The 24,203-nt window shown below is 69.2% G+C and overlaps 3 protein-coding genes and 1 long non-coding RNA gene across 7 annotated transcripts; 2 read left to right on the top strand and 2 right to left on the bottom strand.

Moving 5' to 3' along the window:
- The first annotated feature begins 637 nt into the window (after positions 1–637).
- Positions 638–9,118, top strand: SEMA4C (semaphorin 4C). The gene is made up of 15 exons (XM_072846202.1): positions 638–719; positions 2,572–2,709; positions 4,312–4,460; positions 4,542–4,604; positions 4,711–4,809; positions 5,477–5,573; positions 5,664–5,780; positions 5,879–6,030; positions 6,132–6,307; positions 6,388–6,532; positions 6,614–6,836; positions 6,929–7,044; positions 7,140–7,297; positions 7,379–7,449; positions 7,557–9,118. The coding sequence occupies exons 2-15, from the start codon at positions 2,601–2,603 to the stop codon at positions 8,381–8,383; spliced, it is 2,502 nt and encodes an 833-aa protein (XP_072702303.1). The 5' UTR covers positions 638–719; positions 2,572–2,600; the 3' UTR covers positions 8,384–9,118.
- Positions 9,119–9,803: 685 nt separating this feature from the next.
- ANKRD39 (ankyrin repeat domain 39) lies at positions 9,804–11,441 on the top strand. 2 transcript variants are annotated; one of them, XM_072846052.1, is made up of 4 exons: positions 9,900–10,112; positions 10,314–10,417; positions 10,504–10,707; positions 10,793–11,031. In XM_072846052.1, exons 1-4 carry the CDS (start codon positions 10,013–10,015, stop codon positions 10,928–10,930), a joined length of 546 nt encoding a protein of 181 aa, XP_072702153.1. In that variant the 5' UTR covers positions 9,900–10,012; the 3' UTR covers positions 10,931–11,031. The 2 variants fall into 2 exon arrangements, with proteins under 2 accessions (XP_072702152.1, XP_072702153.1); XM_072846051.1 differs by lacking the exon at positions 10,314–10,417 and having other exon boundaries at positions 9,804–10,112; positions 10,504–11,441.
- Positions 11,442–12,256: 815 nt separating this feature from the next.
- On the bottom strand, positions 12,257–13,876 carry LOC140643804 (uncharacterized). Of its 2 annotated transcripts, none has more exons than XR_012039658.1 (4): positions 13,159–13,876; positions 12,924–13,049; positions 12,632–12,801; positions 12,257–12,385 (listed from the first exon to the last, which is right to left on the bottom strand). It is a non-coding gene; the product is annotated as an uncharacterized lncRNA (long non-coding RNA). The 2 variants fall into 2 exon arrangements; XR_012039657.1 differs by lacking the exon at positions 12,257–12,385 and adding an exon at positions 12,403–12,538.
- A 580-nt stretch (positions 13,877–14,456) lies between these two features.
- Positions 14,457–24,105, bottom strand: CNNM4 (cyclin and CBS domain divalent metal cation transport mediator 4). Of its 2 annotated transcripts, XM_072846049.1 has the most exons (8): positions 22,654–24,105; positions 18,961–19,104; positions 18,740–18,877; positions 18,003–18,172; positions 17,761–17,860; positions 17,251–17,313; positions 16,057–16,238; positions 14,457–15,968 (listed from the first exon to the last, which is right to left on the bottom strand). In XM_072846049.1, the coding sequence occupies exons 1-8, from the start codon at positions 24,095–24,097 to the stop codon at positions 15,759–15,761; spliced, it is 2,451 nt and encodes an 816-aa protein (XP_072702150.1). In that variant the 5' UTR covers positions 24,098–24,105; the 3' UTR covers positions 14,457–15,758. The 2 variants fall into 2 exon arrangements, with proteins under 2 accessions (XP_072702150.1, XP_072702151.1); XM_072846050.1 differs by lacking the exon at positions 17,251–17,313.
- Positions 24,106–24,203: the final 98 nt, after the last annotated feature.

The following is a 24,203-nucleotide window of genomic DNA, read 5'->3' as shown; positions in this document are numbered from 1 at the left end:
CCAAGCTGGGCAAAGCTGGGCTGAGCCAAACTGGGCTGAGCTGGGCCAAACAGGGCTGGCTTGAGCCAAGCCAAGGTGAGCTGGGTTGGATGGGGTTGGGCCGGGCTAGACTGAGCTGAGCCTGGCCAAGCTGCGCTGAATGGGGCTGGGCCAAACTGGGCTGAGCTGAGCCAACTTGGGCTGAGCCAAACTGGGCTGAGCTGAGCCAAACTGGGCTGAGCCAAACTGGGCTGAGCTGGGCTGAACCGGGCCAAACTGGGCTGAGCCAAACTGGGCTGAGCTGAGCCAAACTGGGCTGAGCTGGGCCGAGCCAAACTGGGCTGAGCTGGGCTGAGCCGGGCCAAACTGGGCTGAGCTGAGCCAAACTGGGCTGAGCTGAGCCAACCTGGGCTGAGCTGGGCTGAGCCAAACTGGGCTGAGCTAAGCCAAACTGGGCCAAACTGGGCTGAGCTGGGCTGAGCCGGGCCAAACTGGGCTGAGCTGAGCCAACTTGGGCTGAGCCGAACCTGGCCGAGCCCAGCCCGGTTAAGCCGAGCCCCGCCGGGCCGAGCCCCCTCCCCGCCGCCCGGCCGTGACGTCAGGGCCGGGGCGGGGCCGAGCGGAGCCGCGCGCCGCGCACCCACCGCCGCCCCGAGCCGCCGCCGCCGCCGCCTCCCGCCGCCCCGGCCCCGGCCCCGGCCCCGGGCCGCCCGCCCCGCCCCGCCCCGCCGCGCCCCGAGGTGAGTGCGGGCCCCCCGCCCCGCCGGGCCCGGCCCGGGCCCCCCCCGCCCCGCCCCGCCCCGGTATTGTTGTGGCGGAGCCGCGGGGGCGGGGGGAGGAGGGGGAGGCGCTTTGTTCCTCCCGGTACCGGCGATCGCGACCGGCGCCCCCGGCGGCACCGCCCCCCCCCTCCCTCCCCCCGCCACCGCGCTGCTGCGGGGGCCGGACCCCACCTCCGGTAACGGGGACCCCCGCCCCGATCCGTCCGTGCACCCCCCTCCCCGCCCCCCGTCGGTAGAGGCAGCCGCCGCCGCCGGTGCCGGCCCCCACGCGCGGGGCAGCGGGGTGCCCCGGGGAGGTGCCCCCACCCGCGGATGCCGGGTGGGCTCGTCCCGCGGGGCTGCGTGTCGCCGTGGGCTCCCCCCCCCACCCCCACCCGGGGACGGCACCGCCGCGGGGCCGTGGCACCCCGGGATGACACGCCCGTGGGGACCCCCCCGGGTGGCACCGTCGTGGGGACCCCACCCGGGATGGCAGCGCCGCGGGGCCGTGGCACCCCGGTCCCCCCGTGGCACCCCCAGGCGTCCGGCACAAAAACTGGGGACCCTGGGGACCCCGGCCGTGCCCGTGGCACCCTGGCCGTGCTTTCGTCCCCAGGGCCGTGCCTGTTGCACCCCGGCCATGCCCGTGGCACCCCCGTTGTGTCCACGGCACCCTGGCTGTGCCGGTGACACCCTGGCCATGCCTGTGGCACCCTGGCCGTGCCCGTGGCGCTCTGGCCATGACCGTGGCACCCTGGCCGTGCTTTTGTCCCCAGGGCCATGCCTGTTGCACCCTGGCCGTGCCCGTGGCACCCCAGCTGTGCCCGTGGCGCCCTGGCTATGACCATGGCACCCTGGCCATGCCCGTGGCACCCTGACTGTGCCCATGGCACCCCGGCCATGACCATGGCACCCTGACCGTGCCCATGGCACCCCAGCTGTGCCTGTGGCACCCCAGCCGTGCCCACAGCACCCTGACCGTGCCCATGGCACTCTGGCCATGCCCGTGGCACCCCAGCTGTGCCCATGGCACCCTGACATGCCCGTGGCACCCCGGCCATGAGCATGGCACCCTGACTGAGCCCATGACACCCTGGCCGTGCCCGCGGCACCCTGGCCGTGCCCATGGCACTCTGGCCATGACCGTGGCACCCCAGCCGTGCCCGTGGCACCCTGACCATTCCTATGGCACCCCGGCCATGCCCGTGGCACCCCGGCGGTGCCCGTGGCACCAGCAGCCCCCTGCCTGCAGCCCCCCCTCCACCCGCGGCCAGCCCGGCCGGGGCGTCCCCCATTCCCACGCCCGTGGGGGGCCCGTTCCTGGCCCCCCACCCTCCCGGAAATCCTTCCCCAGCCGGCACGGGGCCCCCCCGGCCCCCCCGGCTTCCTGCTTCCCGCCGGGCAGGGCAGAACAATTCCCGGCCGCATCCTGCCCGGCCCGGGCGGGGGGGACACGGCGGGGGGCACCCCCTGGGACACCGGGCAGTGCCGGGGGTCCCGGGGCAGGACGCGGGTGAGGCGGGGCCGCCCGGGTGGGGTGGGAAGCGGAAGGGCCCCTTTCCTTCTCCGCGACCCCCCCCCGCCCCCCCCGGGACTCGTCACGGCCGGGGGAGGGACCGTAGTGGGGGGGCAGCAAGTCGGGGACCCGCCTGTGTGCGTGTGTGTCCCGTCCCCGCCCCCCCCCCCGCTGCGTGGGGCGCCCCCGGCCTCGTGACGCGCGGCCCTCAATGCCCGCCTTGTCCCCGCGCCGCCCGCGTGACGCCGTCTGGGCCGGTGTCGAAGCCCCGTTACCCTAACGGGGGCCGGGCGTGTCCGTGTCGTCACCCCCCAGGCCGTGTGTGTCCCCCCCTCCCCGGCACCATGGCCCCCCGCCGGCTGCTGGCCCTCGCCTCGCTGCTGGCCCTTGCCGCCGCCGCCGCACCGGGGTCCTTGTGGAGCGCCGTGCCCCGAAAAACTGTCCCCTACGCGGGTGAGTACCCTGTGTCCCCCCCCCAGGGGTCCCCAGGGAGAGGGGAGCAGGTTGGGGAAACCGAGGCACGGCAGGCGGGCCCGTCGACCCCATCCCTCGCCAACGCCGGGGTGACACCCCGGCGGCTGTAGTTGTCCCCACCTCGGGCGCCTTCTGTCCCCGCCGCCAAGTTTGTCACCGCTGTGGGGACCCCCCCCCCGCACGGGTCGGTGGCCCCAAAACTGGGGGTCTGTGAGGGCAGAGGGGGACACACAGGGACGCTGCCCCGTGTCCCTGTGCCGTGCCAGCGCCTGGGGTCCCCAGCCCTGTGCCGTGTCCCCTGTCCCCGTGCCCTGCCATCGCCCCCCGTCCCCATCCCTCTGCCGTGTCCCCTGTCCCCGTGCCCTGCCATCGCCCCCCATCCCCAGCCCTCTGCCGTGTCCCCTGTCCCCGTGCCCTGCCATCGCCCCCGTCCCCATCCCTCTGCCGTGTCCCCTGCCCCGTGCCCTGCCATCGCCCCCCGTCCGCATCCCTCTGCCGTGTCCCCTGTCCCCGTGCCCTGCGATCGCCCCCTGTCCCCAGCCGCCTGCCGTGCCAGCACCCCGAGATGCCATCCTTTTGCCGTGCCAGCACCCTCTGTCCCCCTGCCCTGTGCCAGCACCCCGTGTCCCCATCTGTGCTGTGCGCTGTGTCCCTATCCCGGTGCCGTGCCAGCACTGGTGTCCCTGTCCCTTTGCCATGCCCTGTGTCCCCATGCCTTGCCCCATTCCCCTGTCCCTGTGTGGTGGCCGTACCCCATGTCCTCCATCCCTGCACCATGCCAGTGTCACCATGCCGTGTCCGCTGTCCCCACGCCCGAGACCCCCATCCCTTTGCCGTGCCACTGTCCCTATGGCCATGTCCCCTGTCCCTGTGCTGTCCCCACGCCCGAGATCCCCTTCCCTTTGCCGTGCCACTGTCCCCACGCCACATCCCCTGTCCCTGTGCTGTCCCCACGCCCGAGACCCCCATCCCTTTGCCGTGCCACTGTCCCCACGCCATGTCCCCTGTCCCTGTGCTGTCCCCACACCCAAGACCCCCATCCCTTTGCCATGCCGCTGTCCCTATGGCCATGTCCCCTGTCCCTGTGCTGTCCCCACGCCGCGTCCCCTGTCCCTGCGCTGCCCCCCCGCCCCAGACCCCCATCCCTTTGCCGTGCCACTGTCCCCACGCCATGTCCCCTGTCCCTGCGCTGCCCCCACGCCCGAGACCCCCATCCCTTTGCCGTGCCAGCGTCCCTGTGCCGTCCCCGTGCCGTGCCAGCCCCGCGTCCCTGTCCCTGCCCGGGGGCCCTGGCGCCTCCCCGTCAATGGGGCCTTTCTGCGGGGCCTGGGGGCGGGCCGGGGGGGCGCGGGGTCTCGCCAAAGGCCGCTGTGTTCGCCCGGCACCGCCAGCGCCTGCTCCGGTGACAAAGAGCCCTTTGTGCGGGGCCGGGGCCGGGGGGCTTCCGGCGGTGCTGGGGGGGGCTGCGGGTGCCCTGGGGGTGCCAGCGGTGCCCACTTGGGGAGGGCATGGCCGTGGGGCTGGCGGTGGCCTCGCCCTGATGTCCCCGTGTCCCCGTGTGTGTGTCCCCAAACCCCGCAGAGCTGAAGGATGCGGCCAAGCGCTTCTCGCAGGGGGGGGTCTCGCACTACCTGACGCTGACGCTGGACGAGGCCGAGGCGCTGCTCTACGTGGGCGCCCGCGAGGCCGTCTTCGCCCTGGCCACCGGCACCGTGGAGCTCAAGGCGGCGGTGAGGTCGCGGGGGACCCCCAGAGGGGAGGATATTTTGGGGGGGGTGTTTCCAGCCCACTGACCTTTTTTCTGTCCCCAGATCTCCTGGGAAGCCCCCGTGGACAAGAAAGCCGAGTGCATCCAGAAGGGCAAGAACAACCAGGTGGGGGGCACGGGTGCCGTGGCCGCAGCGGGGGGGTTACAGGGCACCCCGGTGTGCCCCCCCCCATCACTGCCACCCCCTTAACCGGCTGTTCTCCCCCCCCCAGACCGACTGCTTCAACTACGTGCGCTTCCTGCAGAGCTACAACAGCTCCCACCTCTACGCCTGCGGCACCTACGCCTTCCAGCCCAAGTGCACCTACATCGTGAGTGCGGCCAGCGGGGGGGCCCCCCAAAACCTGTCCGCCCCCGGGTCCCCCCTGCCCCTGGGGATGAGGTCCAGGGCAGCCCCTCCCGCCCCCACCTCAGGAGCATCATCTAGGGGTGTCCCTGTCCCTAGGGATGTCGTTCAGGGGTGTCCCTGTGCCCAGGGGGGTCATTGGAGGGGTCCCTGTCCCTAGGGATGTCGTTCAGGGGTGTCCCTGTGCCCAGGGGGGTCATTGGGGGGGTCCCTGTCCCTAGGGATGTCGTTCAGGGGTGTCCCTGTGCCCAGGGGGGTCATTGGGGGGGTCCCTGTCCCTAGGGATGTCGTTCAGGGGTGTCCCTGTGCCCAGGGGGGTCATTGGGGGTCCCTGTCCCTAGGGATGTCGTTCAGGGGTGTCCCTGTGCCCAGGGGGTCATTGGGGGGGTCCCTGTCCCTAGGGATGTCGTTCAGGGGTGTCCCTGTGCCCAGGGGGGGTCATTGGGGGGTGTCCCTGTGCCCAGGAGGGTGGTCCAGGGGTGTCCCTGTCCCCAGGACCATCACCCAGGGGTATCCCTGTCCCTAGGAGGGTCATCCTGAGGGGTGTCCCTGTGCCCGGGGCCAGTCTGGGCGTGGGGAGGACATGAACCGGGGAGGGGGTCGGGACCCCCACCCACTCCTGTGCCCCACAGGAACTGTCCGGCTTCACCCTGGACCAAGTGGCTTTTGAGGACGGCAAGGGGAAGTGTCCGTACGACCCCACCAAGGGACACACCGGCCTCATCGTGGGTAGGTGGCTCCGCCGGGCACCCGCTGGGGCCGGGGGGGTGGCCCACCGCACCCTCCCCCCGTCCCCCTCCCTAAACCCTTGCCTCGCAGACGGGGAGCTGTACTCGGCCACCTTCAACAACTTCCTGGGCACGGAGCCCGTCATCCTCCGCAACCTGGGCCCCCACTACTCCATGAAGACGGAGTATCTCACCTCCTGGCTGAACGGTAGGGTCGGGGGGACGCGGCGGGGGACGGCACGGGCACCCCGTTCCCCGGCACGGCGTTACCCTCCCCTTTCCGCCCTCCACCCCCCTCCTCCGCAGAGCCCCACTTCGTGGCTTCGGCTTACGTGCAGGAGAGCGCGGCCAGCAGCACCGGGGACGACGACAAGGTTTACTTCTTCTTCAGCGAGCGGGCAGTGGAGTACGACTGCTACGCGGAGCAGGTGGTGGCCCGCGTGGCACGGGTCTGCAAGGTACGGGGAGGGGACGGCCCGTGCCGGGGACGCCGTCCCGGCGTGGCTTTGCTCCACCGGTGAGCGTGGTGGCCCTGTCTTGATGCCGGCTGGGTGCTCAGGGGGACGTCGGCGGTGCCCGCACGCTGCAGAAGAAGTGGACGACTTTCCTGAAGGCTCGCTTGGTGTGCTCGGCGCCCGAGCAGCAGCTCCACTTCAACCGCCTCCAGGCCGTCTTCACCCTGCCGGGGGCTCATTGGCAGGACACCGCCTTTTTCGGGGTCTTCCAGGCCCGCTGGTGAGTGCGCGGGGATGCGGCAGCTCCGGGGTTCCCCGTGACCGATGGCTCCCCCTAAAAACCTGCCCTGTCCCTTGCAGGGGGGACGTGGATGTCTCGGCTATTTGCCGGTACCACATCCTGGAGGTGAAGAAGGCGTTCGAGGGGCCCTACAAGGAATACCGGGAGCAGGCGCAGAAGTGGGGCCGGTACTCGGATGAGGTGCCGAGCCCCCGTCCCGGCGCGGTGAGTGCCGGCACGGGGGGTAGGAGGAGAGAAGAGGGTGCGGGATCCAGCCGCGTGCCTGACGGCGCCCTCCGTCCGCAGTGCATCACCGACTGGCACCGCCAGAACGGCTTCGCCAGCTCCCTCGAGCTGCCCGACAACACCCTCAACTTTGCCAAGAAGCACCCGCTGATGGACGAGCCCATCCTGCCCCACCGTGGGCGCCCGCTCCTCCTCAAGAAGGACGCCAACTTCACCCAGCTGGTGGTAGACCGAGTGGCCGGGCTGGACGGCACCGTCTACGAGGTGCTCTTCATCGGCACGGGTAACCGCCGGGTTGAGGGGGGGAAGCCGGGGAGGGGACCGCGGAGGGCTCCTGGCGTGGGGACGTCCCTCACCGCCCGCCGTGACCCGCAGGTGACGGCTGGGTGCACAAGGCGCTGAACCTGGGCACTCACGTCCACCTGGTCGAGGAGCTGCAGGTTTTCGAGCCGGCGCAGCCCGTGGAGAGCCTGGTCCTGGCCGGTCGCAAGGTGAGCGGTGCCACGGGGAAGGGGCTGGCGCCCGGGGTGTCACCTCGCCGCGTCACCTCGCCGCGTCACCTCACCCGTTCTCCCTGCCCTCGCAGAAGCTGCTCTTTGCCGGCTCCCGATTCCAGGTGGCCCAGTTGTCCCTGGCCGACTGCGGCCGCTACCAGTCGTGCACGGACTGCGTCCTCGCCCGGGATCCCTACTGTGCCTGGAGCCACAACGTCAGCCTCTGCGTCCGCACCCACGGCCTCAACGGGTAAGGGGGTTCCCTGGGGAGGGGGGGACACCCCGCCGCAGCACGGGGCCCCCCCCCCACCTCCGCCACCTCCTCCCACAGCTCCCAGCTGGTCCAGGACGTGCTGAGCTCTGACACCCGCGCCTGCACCCTGCCGCAGGTGGCCAAGCAAGGTGAGGACCCCCCCCCCGCCCAAGCGCCGTGCGGAGCTGGGAGAAGGGGGGACGTGGCCCCCTCCCCCCCTTGCACCTCCCCTCCTGACTCGGCCCCTCTCCCGCAGGGCCCATCACTCCCAAAAACGTGACGGTGGTGGCGGGCACCGACCTGGTGCTGACGTGCCGTTTGGGCTCCAACCTGGCCCAGGCGCTGTGGACCTTCGAGGGCCGGGCGCTGGCGGCCGAGCAGGCGCTGGTGCTGCACGACACCCGTCTGCGGGCTCTGGTGGTGCCGGGAGCCGGGGCGCAGCACAGCGGCACGTACCGCTGCTTCTCGGAGGAGCAGGGCGCCCGGTTGGGCGGCGAGGCGTACCGGGTGGCGGTGTTGGCCGGCCCCGGGGTGCCGCTGGAGACGCGGGCGCCGCTGGAGAGCCTGGGGCTGGTGTGGGTGGTGGCGGTGTGCCTGGGCGCCCTGTGCCTGGTGCTGGTGCTGGTGGTGCTCTCGCTTTGGCGGCGGCTGCGGGAGGAGCTGGGCAAAGGCGCCAAAGCCATCGAGAGCACCCTGGTGTACCCCATCGAGCTGCCCAAGGAGCCCCCCAGTCCCCGCTTCGTGCCCAGCGCCGCCTCCGACTCGGACGAGAAGCTCTGGGACCCGGCCAGCTACTACTACTCGGACGGCTCGCTCAAAATCGTGCCGGGTCACGCCGCCTGCCGCAACGGCGGCCCCCCCGGCGCCGCCTCGCCGCCCAACGCCATCCCCGGGCAGCCCCTCCACTCGCCCACCCGCATCCACCTGGGTCCCCTGCGCGGTTCCTCCTCCAACGGCTACATCCGCCTGGCGCTGGGTGCCGAAGAGCGGCCGCCCTGCGCCGACTTGGCCGAGGAGCTGCGGCGCAAACTGCAGCAGCGCCAGCCCCTGCCCGACTCCAACCCCGAGGAGTCGTCGGTCTGAGCCGCCGGCGGGCGGCTTCCCCGCCGCCGAGCAGCCGTACCTACCTCAGGGCCCGGCCCGGCACCCGCCGCGGGGACCCCGGTGCCGGCACCCGCCGCCGGGACCGCCGCCTCGGCACCAGCACCCGACTTGGGGCTGCGGCGTGGGCGCCAGCGACCGTTGCGGGGATGCCGGCGCCCATCTTGGGGACTGACGCACCGGCACCCACCTTGGGGACCGCCACCCCGGCACCGGCACCCACCTTGGAGACCGCCGCCTCGGTACCGGCACCCATCTTGGGGACGGGACTGCCGTGCCGGCACCGGTACCCGTCTTGGGGACTGCCGCCCCGGCACCCGCCTCGGGGCCGTGGCACCGGCACTGCGTCACACATTTGGGGCACCGGCACCCGTCTTGGGCACCGGAGCTGCTCTCGGGCACTGCATCCGCCCTCGGTACCGCGTCCCGGGCAAGGGACTGACCTTGGGGACCGCCAGCCGCCTTGGGGACCACCGAGCCCCCCCCCGGGCACCGTGTCCCACCCCGGGTGGCGGCCACAAGATGGTTTTTTTTGGGACGATTTAAGAACCGATCGGGTTTTTCTTCCTGAGAACTTTTCTAACGCCTCCCTCGCCCCCCCGGGGGGCTTCGTACCCCCTCGGCTCCGGCTGTAAATACCCCCCCCCCCCTCCCGCCTGCCACCCCCTGCACGCCGGCCGCCTGGGCCCCTTTTGTATGCCCCCCCAGTGTAATTTATTTGTTACCGAAATATATTTATTTGCTGTAAATACGTGAGTATTTTTATATTAATAATAAAAAGGAGTAAACCAAAATATAGCTATATTACAAGCGAAGCCCGTGGGGGCCGTGTCCGGTGGTGGCTGGGGGGTGTCGGAGGGTGCTGGCCCCCCCGGCGCTGAGCTCATGGAAAAAGGCCGCGCTCGGGGCTATAAAAGGGCATCGCGGCGCCGTTCCCAGGGCGGGGGGAGCCCGGCCGCCCCCCCCCGGGGCCTGAGGCTGCTGAGGCCTGGCCCCATGCCCGTGCCCCCCGCCAGGATGCTGGGGTCAGCGTGGGGTGGTCCCCGGGGAGGCCCTGCCGGGAAAGCGGGCGGAAGCGGCACCCGGGGTCCCGGTGGTGGGGCCTGGGAGCGGGGCCAGGGGCTGCCCGGGGCGTGGGAAGCGGGGCCGGGGGGGCCCTGAGCCCCCATGGCGGGGGAGCCCTGGGGCACCCATAGCTGGGGGTGGAGGCTTGGGTGGGGGAGGCCTGGGCCCCCATAAGTGGGGGGTGATCCCTGGACACCCCGCCGCAGTGGGGTGAGCCCTGGGACACCCATATTTGGGGGGGGGTGAGCCCTGGCCCCATGGCGGGGGGCGGGGGGCAGAGCCCAGGCCGCGCTCAGCACGGGGGCGGGGGCGCCCCCTGGCGGCACGGCGAGGCTCTGCGGGCGGGGATGCGCCGCGGGAGGAGCGCGCATGCGCCCTAGCGCTCGGGGAGCGGCGTCGTTCGGCACCCTTCGGCCCCGCTCGGCCTCTCCCGGCTCTTTTCGGCCCCTCCCGGCTTCTTCCCTCGACTCTATTCGGCCCCTCCCGGCTTCCGCTCGGCTCTTTTCGGCCCCTCCCGCCGCCGCTCGGCCCTTCCCGGCCCGGGCGATGGCCGCGGGCCGCCGTTCGCCGCCCGGTCGCTGCTGCCCGTCGCGGGTGGCGGTGCCCAGCGTGCACCAGAGCCTGCCCGAGATGGACTTCGAGCGGGGTCGGGCGGGGGCCGGGGGGCACGGTGCGGGTGCGGGTACAGGCAGGAATTGGGGTAGAGCAGGGGTAGAGGCAGGGCCAGGGCACGGGTTGGGGTACGTGGAGGGTACAGGCAGGGCCCGCGGATGCTCTGGGCAGGGTTTGGGGTACGGGCAGGGCTGGGGTCCGTCCCTGCCTGACGTGGCCCCCCCGCTGCCCGCAGGGATCTGGTCGGCGGCGCGGGACGGGGACGAGCCCCGGGTGCTGCAGCTGCTGGAGCGCCGGGGGGAGCCCAGCCAGCCCGACCTGGCGGGGTACACGGCGCTGGTACGGGGGCAAGGGGACGGGGGGGGACAGGGGGGGACAGGCAGACCCCCTGCCCACACCCCTGCCTGTGCGTGTGTCCCCCCCAGCACTACGCCAGCCGCAACGGGCACCTGGGGGTCTGCCGGCTGCTGCTGCAGCGGGGTGCCCGCTGCGACGCCCGCACGCCCGGCGGTGCCACCCCCCTGCACCGCGCCAGCTACTGCGGCCACCTCGCCGTCGCCCGGCTACTGCTGGCCCACGGCGCCGACCCGGCTGCCGCCGACGAGGACGGCCGCACCAGCCTGCACAAGGTGGGTGGCAGGGCCGGGACGTCGTCCCCCACCACCGCGGCACCGGCCTCGCGGGTGGCAGCGACGACGGACGTGTCACCCGCAGGCGGCTGAACGAGGCCACCGGGAACTCTGCGTCCTGCTCCTGCGGCACAGCCCGGCGCTGGCCGGCATCCGCGACGCCAAGGGCCGACGGCCCCGTGACGTGGCCGACCCGGCGGTGCAGGACCTGCTGGATACCTGAGGGGGACACGGCCGGGCCCGGAGAGCCAGAGCCACCGCGCCGCAGGACACCCGGTGCTGCCGGACCCCGTCTCCGATGGATAAACGAAGCCCCTGGCACTCAACGCCGTCTCTGCCTCTCTGTCCCCTGCGCCGGGTGCCGGGGGTCACCCCTGAGCGGGGGCCTGGCAGCAGCAGGGGGGGTCACAGCGCCATTTTTTGGCTGCCAACCCTTCCCGTGGCTTTTATTTCCTCAAAAAAACCCACTAAAAATAGGGCAAATAGTGTTTTGTCGAACCAGGAAACACCGCAGGGCGTCCGTGTGGTGGGGGCACCCTGTCCCTGCGGGGAGCGTGCCACGATGGGGGAGCCGACACCGCGCTCCCAGCCCTCAGCTCGTGCCGCAGCCGCCGGCTCCCACCCCGGTGAGCAGCCGGGAGCGCCGCGGAGGCAGAAAGGCTTCGGTCCTGGCTCTTCGCTTTCTCGTGGGACGGTTTGGTGTCGCCTGTGGCAGAGCAAACAGCAGCCGCTGAGCTCGCGGTGTCCGTGCCGGGGCGGCGGTTAGCCTCCGAGCCAGGGAAACGCGGCAAGACGGGCGTGAGGGGGAGACGCACGACTTGCACGCGGGGAGGAGGGAGCCTCGCAGGGCGCACCCCAAATCGGGCGCTCCGGCGCCTGCTCTGCCCTGCCGTGCCACGGCCCGGCCTCAGCTGCTCGCTGCCGAGAAGAACCGGGGATGGAGGTTGCCCCACCAGCGCCCCAGAACCCCCCAGCCACGCCCAGAGCGCGGTTCCCAGTTCGGCACGGCTACTGGGGCAGCCATCACCGTCCCACTGCTGTGCCGGCTCCCGAGCTGGCACGGTGTTCAGGAGCGCGGTCCGGCTGCTGGGGATGATTTTCGGCTCGATGCTGTTGGGCGAATCGGCCGGATTTGGGGTCCTGGGGTCCGCATCACCTGGGCGGAGAGCGGGTCGGTGCCACGCAGCACGGCCACGGTCCGGCAGCAGTGCCAGGGATGGCGGGAGACCTGCGGGCAGCTCGGCGTGGGGCACGGCGCTCCCAAAAAGCCAGGTGAGGCAGGGGCAGGCTCCCAGCAGGACCCCGAGGGACGGATCCAGCCCCAGCCTTGACCAGCGGCAGGTCGGTGAGCGCCCGCACGCTGCAGTCAGGGCAGTACGAGGAGCAGCTCGCGCCGTCGGCGCAGCCCAGCTGCCGATCCCGGCAGCTGCGGCACGGGGTGTACGCCGGGGATGGGTGCACCGCGGATGGCGTCAGAGAGCCGGAACCTGCCAAGGAGCGTCTCCCTTTGCACCCCAAAAAACGGCTGAGTGGGTCCAGCGCTGCCCCAGGGGCGAGCCCGGCACTGCCGGCTGCTCTCACCTGTGGGTAGCGGTGCCAGCGCGGAGACGCCGTAGAAGGTGAGTGCTCCATTTTCAAACTTCAGTCCCTCCTTCCCGATCTCCCTCTCCACGCGGCCCTGCGGAGAGCGGGCAGCTTGGGGCAGGCACAGGGAGCGCTGCCTGTAGTCTGAGCGGCACGGGAGAGCCCGCAGCCCTGCCACAGCCGCCCCTCAGTGCGTCCTGACAGGAGGAGAGAGCACCCAGCGCCGCGCAGACGTCGCGGCAGGACCCTGGAGGGAACACACACGGGGCTGATGGGCCGTGGCCGGGCCCCTGCGCACCCGGTGACACGTGGTGCCATCCCCGTGCCGGCGGTGCCGTACCTGTAGGATGAGGATGCAGTGGCCGAGGGGATGGTGGCGGCAGTACAGGTAGCGCTCTGGGGCGAAGCGGTTGTTCTCGTCAAACTTCAGCTCCTGAATAATGCCGGGATGGCTCAGCAAGCGCAGCAGGGCCTTCTCAGAAATGAGGGCCGTGCTGAAGAGCTCCAGTTCTGCGGGGAGAGCGGCCAGCGTCAGCCTGGTGCCACCGAACAACCCCCCGTCGCCGTGCCCAGGGACCCTCTGAGCAGCCCGGCGGGCAGGGTGAAGGCAGCCCGCTCCTGCCCGCACTCACCTCACGCCAGGAAGTGCTGCGTGGTCAGCAGGAGCTGCGGGGAGAGCTTCGTCTTGGCGGTGCCATCAGCCCTCCTCAGCAGGGAGAAATCCTCCCTGCGGTGCTGCGGCAGGGGCCCGGTGGGACCTGCGTCAGGAAACAAAGGGGCAGGTCCCTTTGTCACCCTCATGCTAAGGGCTGCACGGCTGCGACACCCCCTTCCTCTTCCCACTTGCCTGACACATACTGTACTCACCCAACTCATCCAGGATCTCCAACTTGATCTCCTCAGTGATGTCCCCCAGCATCACCAGCCCCAGCACCTTGTAGAAGGGGTCTCCTTCGCCTTCGTTGTAAACCTGCCGCGCAGTGGCCAGCTGGGACTTCCCCGCAGGCGGGGGCGGAGGAGCTGGGTGGTGGCCCCGGGAGCGCTCGCCTCTCCCGAACTCCTCGAGGTCGAGCTTGGCGTCGTTGAAGATGAAGCGGATGGGGCGCCTGCAGAAGCGGGTGAGGGTGCTGAGGGGGGTGCGGCCCCCAAGGCTCCACCACCGCCAGGTCAGGGGCGTGGAGCACCTCTACCAGGCTGCAGCCTTCGCCCTCGTACTCGGGCACCTGGGCCCAGCCACTGCCCACGACGGCGGCCATGGTGGCCAAGTCCAGCACGGCGCCGGCCTCCAGAAGGAACCGCTCCTCCGGTGCCCGCGGCACCTCCTCGGCCGTCCTGGCCTGCTGCAGGCCCGCGTCGCCGAACCCCGGCTACCGGCCCGGCTCCGTGCCAAGGCCCAGCGGCGCCGCTTCCGCTTCCGGGGCCCGTCGCCATGGTGATGGCGGCGCTCGGCGGCCCCCCCAAGCCTCCGGCGGAGCCTGCCCCGGGTGACAGACGAGGGGCGGCCGGTGCCATCGCCCCTGGGGACCGCCCCGGCCCGCTCCCGCCGCCCAGGCCCCGCGCAGCGCCCGGCCCGCCGTAGTGGCCCGCCGCCGTGTCCCACCGCCGCGCCCCGCCCACCTTCCTCCCGGAGAGCCAATCAGCGGCCGCCTCACCCCGCATCGCTCCGCCTCTCCTCGGCCTCCCCCGCCCCGCAGCCAATCGCCGGCCGCCGCGCGCCCCGCCCCGCCGCCGTTCCTCCTCGCGGCCAATCGCCGGCCGTCCCACCTCACGCAGTGCAGCCAATCGCCGGCCGCTATCCCCTCCGTGGGCGGTGCCTCACCCCTGCGCTGTAAACAACACCGGGAAAGGATTTAAAGGGGCCGCGTCCTATGGCGGCTGCAGTACCGGGAGCTCCCCCCGGTAACCGGAACGCGCCCTCCGCGGCTCCCCCGACCCTGCCGCGAAGCACGGAGGAGACCGACGTACAGATATAGATTTTTATTACCCAACTGGCAAAAAAAACCCCAAAACCCATCAAGTAAAATTCCACAGTCGGTTTCAGAACCGGGAGGAGGCGGCGGGAGGAGGGGGTGTCACAACCGGGGGGAGGGGGGGGGGAGGCCCGGCCCCCCCCCCCACCCCCTGGGCCCGGCCTTCTCCAAACATGTAAATGAAACCTGATGCAAAAAATAAATACGAATTCCCGGGGGGGAGGGGGGGGGTGTTGCATAGAGGAAGATTTAATTAAAAAAAAAAAAGGGTTTTTTTTGTCCTGGTTTATTATTATTATTAATTATTATTATTATTTCTAGTATCTCCCCGCGGAAGGACCCTAGGACCTGATCGTCGAGATGTGATTAACAAAAATAATTAACCTTCTCCCAATAACTTACAGAGTTCACCCAGGGAACTTGTGCTTTTTTCTGGGGGGGTGTGGGGTCTCCCCCTCCCCCCCACCGGGCACAAAGCTCCGGGGACCGGGGCAGGGGGGATCCGGCCGGTGCTCACCGGGGGTCCCACCTCCTGCCCCGAGGAGGTCACCGGGAGGCTCAGGGGGGTCCCCCGGTGCTGGGGGGGGACACACACGCAGCGCTGGCCCCCTCCTGCCCGTACAACTTTGGTCACTAGCTTTGTGCTGCCCCGAAAAGCCGGATCCTGCACACACACCCCCCCCCCCTTGACCGATTCCCCCCGTCGCCCCGGCACGGATACCCTGAGACGCCCCAACCTGCTCGCCTCGGCGGCGGTGGGGGGGAAGGCACCGAAACTGCCGGGGGTGGGTGGGGGGGGACAGACACCGTCCCTGCCGTCCTCAGCACGCTCGTGACGCTGGTGGGTGGCCGAGGGGCTGGGGAGGGGGGGAACTCCCGGGGTCGCAGGGGGGGTTTCAGCCGCAGTCACGGCCAGCTTTGCACGCCGAGCCCATCCCCTCGGCCTCAGGCCTGCCGCCGAGCTCTCCACCGCCGCATCCCCCGGTGCCCCGGGCCAGCGGGAAAGGGGAACGGGCACAGAGAAGGGTCGCAGCATCGCCCCGGTTCACCGGGAGAAGGACGAGACGCCGCTGCCGTCACGCCGCGCCCCAGGCGTCCCCGTCCAGCGTCGTGCCCCGAAAACACCGGAGAGGGGCCGGGATGCCCGTCCCGGGGGGCCGTGGCGGAGCCCCCCCGCCCCCCCGAAGCGGCGTACGAGACCTGAAGCTCCCTGAGCTGAACGAGCGCCGTCGGCGGGGCGGCCGGCAGAGAGTCGTGCCGTCTCCACCGCCATCCGTTTAAATTAATTAAAAATAAGCCAGTCTGGAAAGCAGCAGCAAATCCCGGCTCCATTTCCCACCGTGCCACCGCCGCCTCCTCCAGCTCAACCGGGCTTCTCCGGCAACCGCGGCACCCAGCGCGGCATCACTGAGGAGACGCCGAGCGTTTCCTACCGGGGAAAGGGTCCCTAAAAGGGGGACGCGAGGTCCCTCCCGGCGCGTGCCGGCGGGGCCGGGGTCAGATGGAGTTTTCCAGGGGGCTGTGGTTGCTCCGGCGGCTCAGGCAGTTCCTCTCGTTCAGGAGACTGGTGGTCTCATCGGCGGTGGCGGAGGGTTCCGGTTTCTCCGGTAAACCGGCGTCCGGTTTAGGGGCGTTGCTGTCGGGGGACTGGGGACAACTGTCCATGCGGGAAGCCATCAGGCCGTTCTGGTATTCCTGCCGCGTGATCTGTGCCGGGGAAAAAAATAATGAAGGGAGGGCGGTGAGGAGCGGTGCCAGACCCCGTCGACGGTGTCCCCGTCGGCACCCGCCTCACCTTGACGAACTGGAGATCGGTGAGGGCGCGGACGCTGAAGTCGGCCACGTACTGGGCGCCGGTGCCGGCGTTGAGCTGGTTGTTGCTGCCGCTGACGGGGGAGGAGACGGAGTCGGAGCGTTCGTGGTAGCTGAGGGAGGCCGAGCGGTTCAGGCTGCTGACGTGGGACGGGGAGCGGATCTCTGCGGGGACAGGAAGGACGGGGTTAGCCGTGCCGCGGAGCCCCTACCCCGCGGAGGGTCCTACGCCGTGCTGGGATGAGGCCTGGCAACTCTCTGCCTGCTGGTTACGGGGTGCTGAGTCCCCGGTGATGCTGGCCCTGGCTCCGGCGCGTGCCGGGCAGGGAGAGCCCTGTCCCGCAGGCTCTGGGGACACGGAGCCCGCCGGTGACAGAGAGTGACGGGACGTGCGTCCACCCCAGCAGAGCCCTGTGCCCTCCGTGGCTGAGCACCGCCGTTCCCCCAGCCCTGCCAGGCAGCGCGGGATCTGATCCCTGCCCGTCGCCTGCCAAACAGCCACCGACCACGGCCAGGGAGTCCGGAGCCGCTCTGGTCCCCCTGCTCCAGGGCCAGGTGCTGCCCAGGGGACAGGGGACCAGGGCACAGTCCCAGCCCAAGGACGCTGCGACTCCCCAGACCGGTTGATCAGTCACCCCACATGGGGTTAGGGACGAGGTGGGGGTTAAGGGACAAGGAGGGCATGGTGACGTGCTCGGAAAGCCGGGGTGACACAGGAACCGCATGCAGCAGCAGGGAGAGCGGCACCTCCTCACCAGCCAGCCGGCACGGGGACAGCCACCACGCCGGGCTGCCAAGCCAGCGCTGTCCCCGTGCTCCTCCGCCATACCCACAGTGAAGGCAGCCGGGAGAAATCGGGGCAGCTACAGGGCGTGCAGGACCCTAATGCCAGCGTGAGCGGGGCCGGGTGACACCGGGCAGCGGTGCTGCCCAGCTCCAGCCCCGCGCCACAGCCCGCACCGGGGCAGGAGCTGCCTTTCCTCCTCCAGAGGCACTCGGACGCGGGAAGGCAACCAGCGTGGCCTCCTGGCACACAGAGCCGGCCGAGACAGCGAGTAGCCGGCCCGGTGTGGGGGACAAAATACCCGGTGCTGCATTAATGGGGTGGGGACACCCAATACGGCGGGTTAATGCGGTCACAGCGGGGTTTGGCACGTCATGCAGCCGCACCGTTTACCTGTCAACCTGGCAAACAATGACCCTCGCTTTGTGGATAGGCGCCGGGGCTGGGCTGGGAGGGCTAGGGCAGAGAGACGGACAACACAACACACACGCAGAGGACAAGGTCAAGAGAAGCCTCTGGGCAAAGGAGAGGGTGGCTGCGGGTACCTCTGCCCCTCGCGGTGCCCGTGGATGGGTGCTGGTGACCCCACGATGCCGAGCCGAACCACCAGGGTCAGTGTCCGGCCGCTCGCAGAGCCTGGCAGCGACAGGAGGGCAGCCCGAAATCGGGGCAGCGGGTTTTCAGCCTCCGGCTCGGGCACGGACCCTCCGCCCGCTGCCAGACACACTGGGGGTGCGGGTCCCTGAGGACAAGGGCCAGGTGAGGTGCTGGCCACGCGGCACGGCTCGGGGGGCACTGGCGAGGGCTCGGAGCCTCCAGCATCTCCTATTCCCGCTAGCAGCTCTAAATCAGGGTGGGAGCGCTCTGCCGGCACCGGCACCCAGGCGATCGGGGGGTGCTTACCGCCTACAGGAGAGGGGCTGAGGGCCATCACCCCGTAATAGGAGAAAGCTCCCGCTTCAAACTTCATGCATTCCTTGCCGGCCTCCACCTCCACCTTGCCCTGCGAGGGAGAGAAGGCACGTAAGCCACGTCCCGTGGCGCTGGGATGGATGAGACCCCCCCCATCACAGCCCTCCCGGGGTGACGGTTCACCCAAGGGACCCCACACGCGTGGTTGGCAATGCCACCCCGCAGCCGGGTACCTGCAGGATGAGGATGAAGTAGTCGGCTGCCTTGTTCTTGCAGTAGAGGAAATGGCGTGGGGATTTCTTGTTCTCCTCGTCGAACTTCAGCTCCTGGATGACATCGGAGTATTTGAGGAGCCGCAGCAGGATCTTCTCCGAGATGAAGTTGGGGGTGAAGAGCGTCACCTCTAAGAGCGAGAGGGGAAAGGGGGTCAGAGCCGCAGTCCTTGTCCCTCTCCCAGCCCTCCAGAGGAAGGTGGGTCGCCCCTGTCCCTCGGAGTGGTTCCCTGGATCAGGCTGGGCCCCATCGACACCTCCCTGGGGCAGAATCCCATGAGTCTGGCCCCGACACCGGCTCCAAGTCCCCAGCAAAGCCAGCCCCAGCCCTGGGGGGACATGTGCCAGCTGGGGAACGTCCCTCCATCCTGGAGGGACAGGAACCTGCCGAGCCCCAGAGGCAGGGCTGGCGTCCCTGAGCCCCGTCCCTTCTCATTTTAGCAGGGGGGAGTTTAGCAGGGACAGAGGGGAGGAGAGTGGGACAAGACGCAAGCGCCCCATAATTTCCGAACAAGACGGTTGGAGCGACTCTTCCTCGGCGGGGGGACGGGAACGGAGCCCACACGGCTGTCAGAGGCGGCAGCGCGCTGAGCCCAACCGGGTCAGTGCCGGGGAGCCGGTGGAGCCGGCACTCCGCAGCCGGACTGAGCCGAGGGGTGCCCTGAGCTGCAGGGGGCTTCCCCCCAAAAAAAACTCACCCGTGGAGAGGAAGCGGTGAGCAGCCAGCAGCAGCTGGGGGGAGACCTTCACCTTCAGCTCGTTGACGGGGTCCTTGAAGGCCGAGAAGTCCCGCTTGTTCTTCTGGTTGCCCACCCGCTTCTTGCTGCGGTTGTCGGCTGTAGGGAGCAGGGAGTCAGGGGGGGCAAGCGGGACCCCGGCACGCGACGAGGCGGGGAGAGGGGCCGAGCCCAAAACCTACTGTACGTATCCGACTCGTCCAGGATCTCCGACTTGATGATCTCCTCGATGACATCCTCCAGCGTCACCAGCCCCAGCACCTCGTAGAACGGGTCTCCCTCGCCCTCGTTGTTCACCTTCTGCACGATGGCCAGGTGGGACTTCCCTGCGGACAGACACACGGATGTTGGAAGTGAGACCACTGCCGGGGCACCCCTAGCCCCACCGTTGGGTCCCAGCACCCAGGGATGTCACCGGGACCAGCCACCCGCCACCCTCCCGGACAGGAAACAATAAACCAGTTAAAATCTAGATGAGCTCCTGGGCTGGGCACTAATTCCCAGTGTAATGATAGTAATTAAGCCCGTGGCAGCGGCGCCCGCAAGGCTCAAAGCACCTCCGTGCTGCCGTGGGGTGTGGGCTTAGCCAGGGGGGTCACAGGAGATGGGACGTGTCCCCCAAGGAGCCCATGCCACGTCACCGGAGCGTGGCACAGTCCCGGTGGTGCTGGATGAGCACCCGAGGGCTGAGGGCACCCCGGCACGGGGGGAACGATGCAGCCATGAATTGGGTTTCTTCCAGTGGCCCCGACCTCTCCGAATTTCCTCAGCGGCTCTGCCAAGCTGACCCGGGGCTGTCCCATCCCGGAGGAAACGCTCCAGACACCTGGTGCCGCAGCGGCCACCCGATCCCGGAGCCAAAACATCCGGGGGAAGAGAGCCAAGGGCAGGCAGCCGCTGCCCAGCCGGCCCTGGCCACGAGCAGGCAGGTCCTTGCCGGCAAGGCAGACCTCCTCAGCCCCGAATTAACAACTCTCCTCGCTCCACTGGCCTCACCCTGCGCAGGCAGGACGCAGTTTGCCTTATTCTAGCTAAATCTGAATCGCCGGCTCGCGTTGAAGCTGGCATTGCTCCTGCTCCACCTGCCAGGCGCCCGTCGAGCCTCTCCGTGAACCAATGTTTCTCCTGCTTCATCCCAAAATCAGGCCAAGCCACCAGGAAAAACTCCTTGGAGGAGGAACATCCACCTCTGCTCCGGGGAGAGGAGCTGAGCGGCCATGTGGAAAACTGCAGCGCGCCCAGGCCAGGCCAGTGCACCCGCAGGACTGGTATCCTTAGCCTGGGGAAACTGAGGCACGGAGGAAGGCAACGTTCCCTCCCTGATCTCGGCGCAGCCCGAAATAAAAGCACTTCCACCTCCTCAAGCACCACGTTCACCCCCAGGCCAGCAGCAAGGTGTCCTGCTTGCCGTCCCGCTCCGGCTCCAGTACAAATCTGCCCTCCCCAACACTATCTGCTATTTAATTTTAGAGCTGGCGGCCGCAGGCCCCTCATCGCTCAGGGAAAAGCTAATTTTAGGGATGGGCACGGCGCAGCTCCCCTTTTTCTCCTTCTTCAGCCAAGCCCACGCGGTTCAGGCAACCCCACTGCAAAAAGGCGGTGCACAGAGGAGGGAAGAGACCCTAAAATGGTTGCTTGGGCCGTGAAAACCCCTTACCCACCCACCTAACCTCCTCGGTGAGGCACAGCGGCTCCTTCGCCGACCGTGTGTGAGGCGGGGAGAGGTGAAAGGATCGGGGCTGTGGGGCCAGCCCCGATGAGTCAGGCAGAGGTTCCTCTCTGGGACGAGCGGCCGAGGCTGAGCTCGGAGGGGAGCGGCCGGCGGCAAAGCAAACACGCCACGAGGAGCCCAAACCGCCGGAGCAAAGGGCACGGCGCCGGCTGCCACGGCATCGCCAGCGGGGTGTGACAGACCTCGCACACCACCCTGGGACCCCCTTTGCCACGATGGTCCCTGCACGAGGAGGGAGAGCAACACCCCGAGCTCGGCAGGGAGGCTGGGAGCTCCCTGCGGGGTCGTTCCCCACTCAAAGCTTCACGCCGGTTGTGCGCCGAGAGAAGGAGAAGATCAGGAACAGGCGCCGGGCCGAGCGCCGGATGTCGCTGCGGGAGCTGTCACCCCGAGGCCAGCGCCTGGGACACCTCTGTGGCACCAGGGGGAGAGGTCCGGCTGCTGAGGCGATTAGGACGATCAGAAGCACGGCTGGTTGATTTTTCTCTCTTTATCCTTTTGCTGGGCACGTCTCCCCCACTTCTGATCCAGGTCGCGATCAGGATGAGGGCAGAGACTCGCTGCGGTGCTGCGTCCACGAGGAACGGGGTTCAGAGAGGGACCTCAAAAACAGCCCAGGCAGCGGCCCCGCAAATTACCCGCTCCTGACCCAGAGAGGCAGCGATGAAAAAATAACAATACAGGACATGGGCGGCTTTGTAACCGGAATGAGCGTGCTTTAAATCCTTTAATAAGGATTCATCGGAGGGCAAGGCGGTGCCAGCAGCCGGGATAACTCCGACTCCGGCAGCAATAGGACTCTGCTTCTCTACTGCTGGTTTTTGGAAACGGGGTGGAGCAGCACGGCCGCACGCTCCTACGGCGGTTCTTGAACTGGCACGAGATGAACTGAAGGAAAACGGTTTGCCAAGAAGGTTTTTCACTAATCACGGCAGCAAGACGATGAGATCCCGTCATCGTCGCCGCAACCGCAAGCGACGCCGAGCCGCGACCGAGGGGCGTTGTTCCCGTGCCGATATTTTTGGGTGCCAGGGAAGCACGCTCGCAAAGGGAGGCAGGAGCAGAGCTCAGCCTCAGAGATCAGCCAGGCTTGGACCTACCAGCTCCCAAACCCTTGCCCAAGCTCAAGCCGAGCTTTTGCTGTGGGAGGAATTATTAGATCCCTTAAATCTCCGCAGGACCCGCCCCGAAACGTTCCCCGACGGCGGCAGGACACAGCAAACCGCCTGGCTCTTGTGATGCGCCCAAACCTCCGCCGGGCGAGCGTAACGGGAGCCAGAGGAGAGCACGGGGTCACGCACGGCTGAGGGTTGGCCTGGCATCACCCGGCACAGCTGCTCCACAGCCGGGCTCTTTATTTTATCCCAGCCCAGACGCGAGCGGCCGGTCCCGCGCCGGCAGGAGCTGCGAGAAGCTGGGGAGGGCAGAAGGGTCCCCTGCCTGGTCTGGCAAAGCCCTGGGCAGGTCAAATCCCACCTCGGAACTAACACAGCCTTGCCCGCTCCCGGTGGGCTCAGCCTCCGTGAGCCCGGGTCCCGCTCCTCCTCCCAGCCCTCCGGCTGCTCTCGGTTTTATGTGCCCTGATGTCATGAGCAGGAAGCAGAGCGGGGACAGGGGCCAGCACCGAGCGGCGCTCGCTGTTCCCCGCGGCAGGGAAGGGCCCAGAGGAGGGAGCCAAGCCCAAAGCAGGGAGCCGAGCAATTTTCCAGCAGCTATTCAAGGGCCTCCGGGGCCGATAATTAAAAACAAGGAACAAGTAAACATTCCCAAAGTGTTTCTCAAGGCTGGCGCTGAGCACTGGTTGCTCCACCGCCGATAAAGCAGAAGCTCTCCCTCCCCGGCGCGGACGCGGTGCCGTTACACACCAAACCCCGGAAGCCCGGGTGGTTGCGGGCACCGAGCGGCTTCCCCCAGTTCGGTGCCGCGCCGCCTGTCCCCAGCACCGCAGCGCCGTGTCCCCAGGCACCCGGTCCCCTCCGGATCGCGACTGCCCAAACCGTGCGGACCCCAGGCAGCCCCAGCGTGGGAAGCTCCAGCCCCAGAGGGCAAAACTCCCCGGAGTTTTGCTTCGGGCATTCGCCGGCCTCCTCCGAGGGGAAGAAAGTAGCACCCCGGGGAAGCGGCACCCCCCTGGCCCCCTCACCCTTTTTGAACTCCTCCAGCATGGCATCCAGCTTGGTGTCGTGGAAGACGACGTGGACGGGGTGGTTGTAGAATTTGGTGATGGTTTTGAGGGGGGTGCAGTCGTCGGGGTCGACAAAAGCCAGGTCCTTGACGTAGAGGATGTCCATGATGTTGGAACGCTCGTCCTCGTAGACAGGGATGCGAGTGTAGCCGCTCTCCATGATCTCCGACATGGTGTTGAAGTCCAGGATGGCGTCGCTGTTGATCATGAAGCAGTTCTGCAGCGGGGTCATCACGTCCTCCACCGTCTTGGTGCGGAGCTCCAGGGCTCCCTGGATCATGTTGAGCTCCTCCCTCACCAGGTCGTTGTAGGGTTCCGTCACCTTCAACATCTCCACCAGCTTCTCCCGGTTGTAGACGGTGCCAATCTCCTGGCCCAGGATGCAGTCGAGGAGCTTGCTGATGGGGTAGGAGAGGGGGAACGTCACCAGCATGAAGAACTTGGTGACCACGATGGTGTTGGCACCCACGGCCAAGCCATGGCGGGAGCAGAGCGCCTGGGGCACGATCTCCCCGAAGATGACGATGCCGATGGTGGAAGCGACGATGGCGCCGATGCCGGAGCCGATGAGGTCATCGAGGAGGATGGTGAGAGTGGTGTTAACCAGCACGTTACCCAGCAGCAGGGAACAGAGCAAATAGTTCCCCTTACGGCGGATGGGCTCGATCTTACGGGCGTAACGCTTCTCCTTATCGGTGCCGCAGTTCTGCACGATGCGCAGCTCCATGGGATCCAGCGCCATGAGGCCCAGGTTGAGCCCGCTGAACATCCCCGACAGCACCAGCAGCCCGGCGATGAGGATCACCTGCAGCCAAAGGGGCAGCAGCGACTTCTTCTCCTCCAACACCACGATACGGCCGTCGGGGCCTTGATGGGGCAACCAGGGTTGGCCGGGGCGGCGCTGGGTGCAGAGGACGTAGGTCTTGGCCTGCTCGTCCTTGCGCAGGGGCTGGACGCGGACCCACAGCAGGGCCGAGGTGTCGCGGGCCTCGGCCAGGCCGGGCTGCACCAGCAGGTCCTGGGAGCGCTCGGGGCAGGCGCCGTTGGGAACCGAAGCGTTGGCGGCGGGTCGCAGCTCGGCGAAGGCCACCCGTTCGCCGGTGCGGGGGCCCAGCCCCAGCCCGTAGAGCCGGAGCAGCACCTCGCTCCCCTCCGTGACGCGGATGGGCCCGCGGGCCGGAGCCCCCGCCGCCGGCTTCGTGCTCTCCTCCAGCCGCATGCCCAGGATCACGCTGTCCCCCGACGGCACCGCCCCGCCGGGCAGCGCCAGCAGCAGCAGCAGCGGCGGCAGCAACGGAGGAGACGACGACGATAACGGGGACCCCCCGCCGCCGCCGCCGCCCCCCCCGGCCCCGCCGGGGCCCCCCCCGCCTCCGCGCCGCCGCCCGCCGCCCGGCGCCATGTTAGCGTCTCGCGGCCGCCGCGCTCGCGGCCGCGTCGCACGCCCCGCCCCGCCCCCCGCCCCGGGGAGCACGTCACGCGCCGCGCCCCCCGCCTACCCGCTGGCG

This window comes from Ciconia boyciana, chromosome 25 (genome assembly GCF_034638445.1).
Source record: "Ciconia boyciana chromosome 25, ASM3463844v1, whole genome shotgun sequence".
Taxonomy (NCBI): Eukaryota; Metazoa; Chordata; class Aves; order Ciconiiformes; family Ciconiidae; genus Ciconia; species Ciconia boyciana.
The sequence above is the reverse complement of the archived record's forward strand: the minus strand, read 5'-3'. Positions and strand labels throughout refer to the sequence as shown.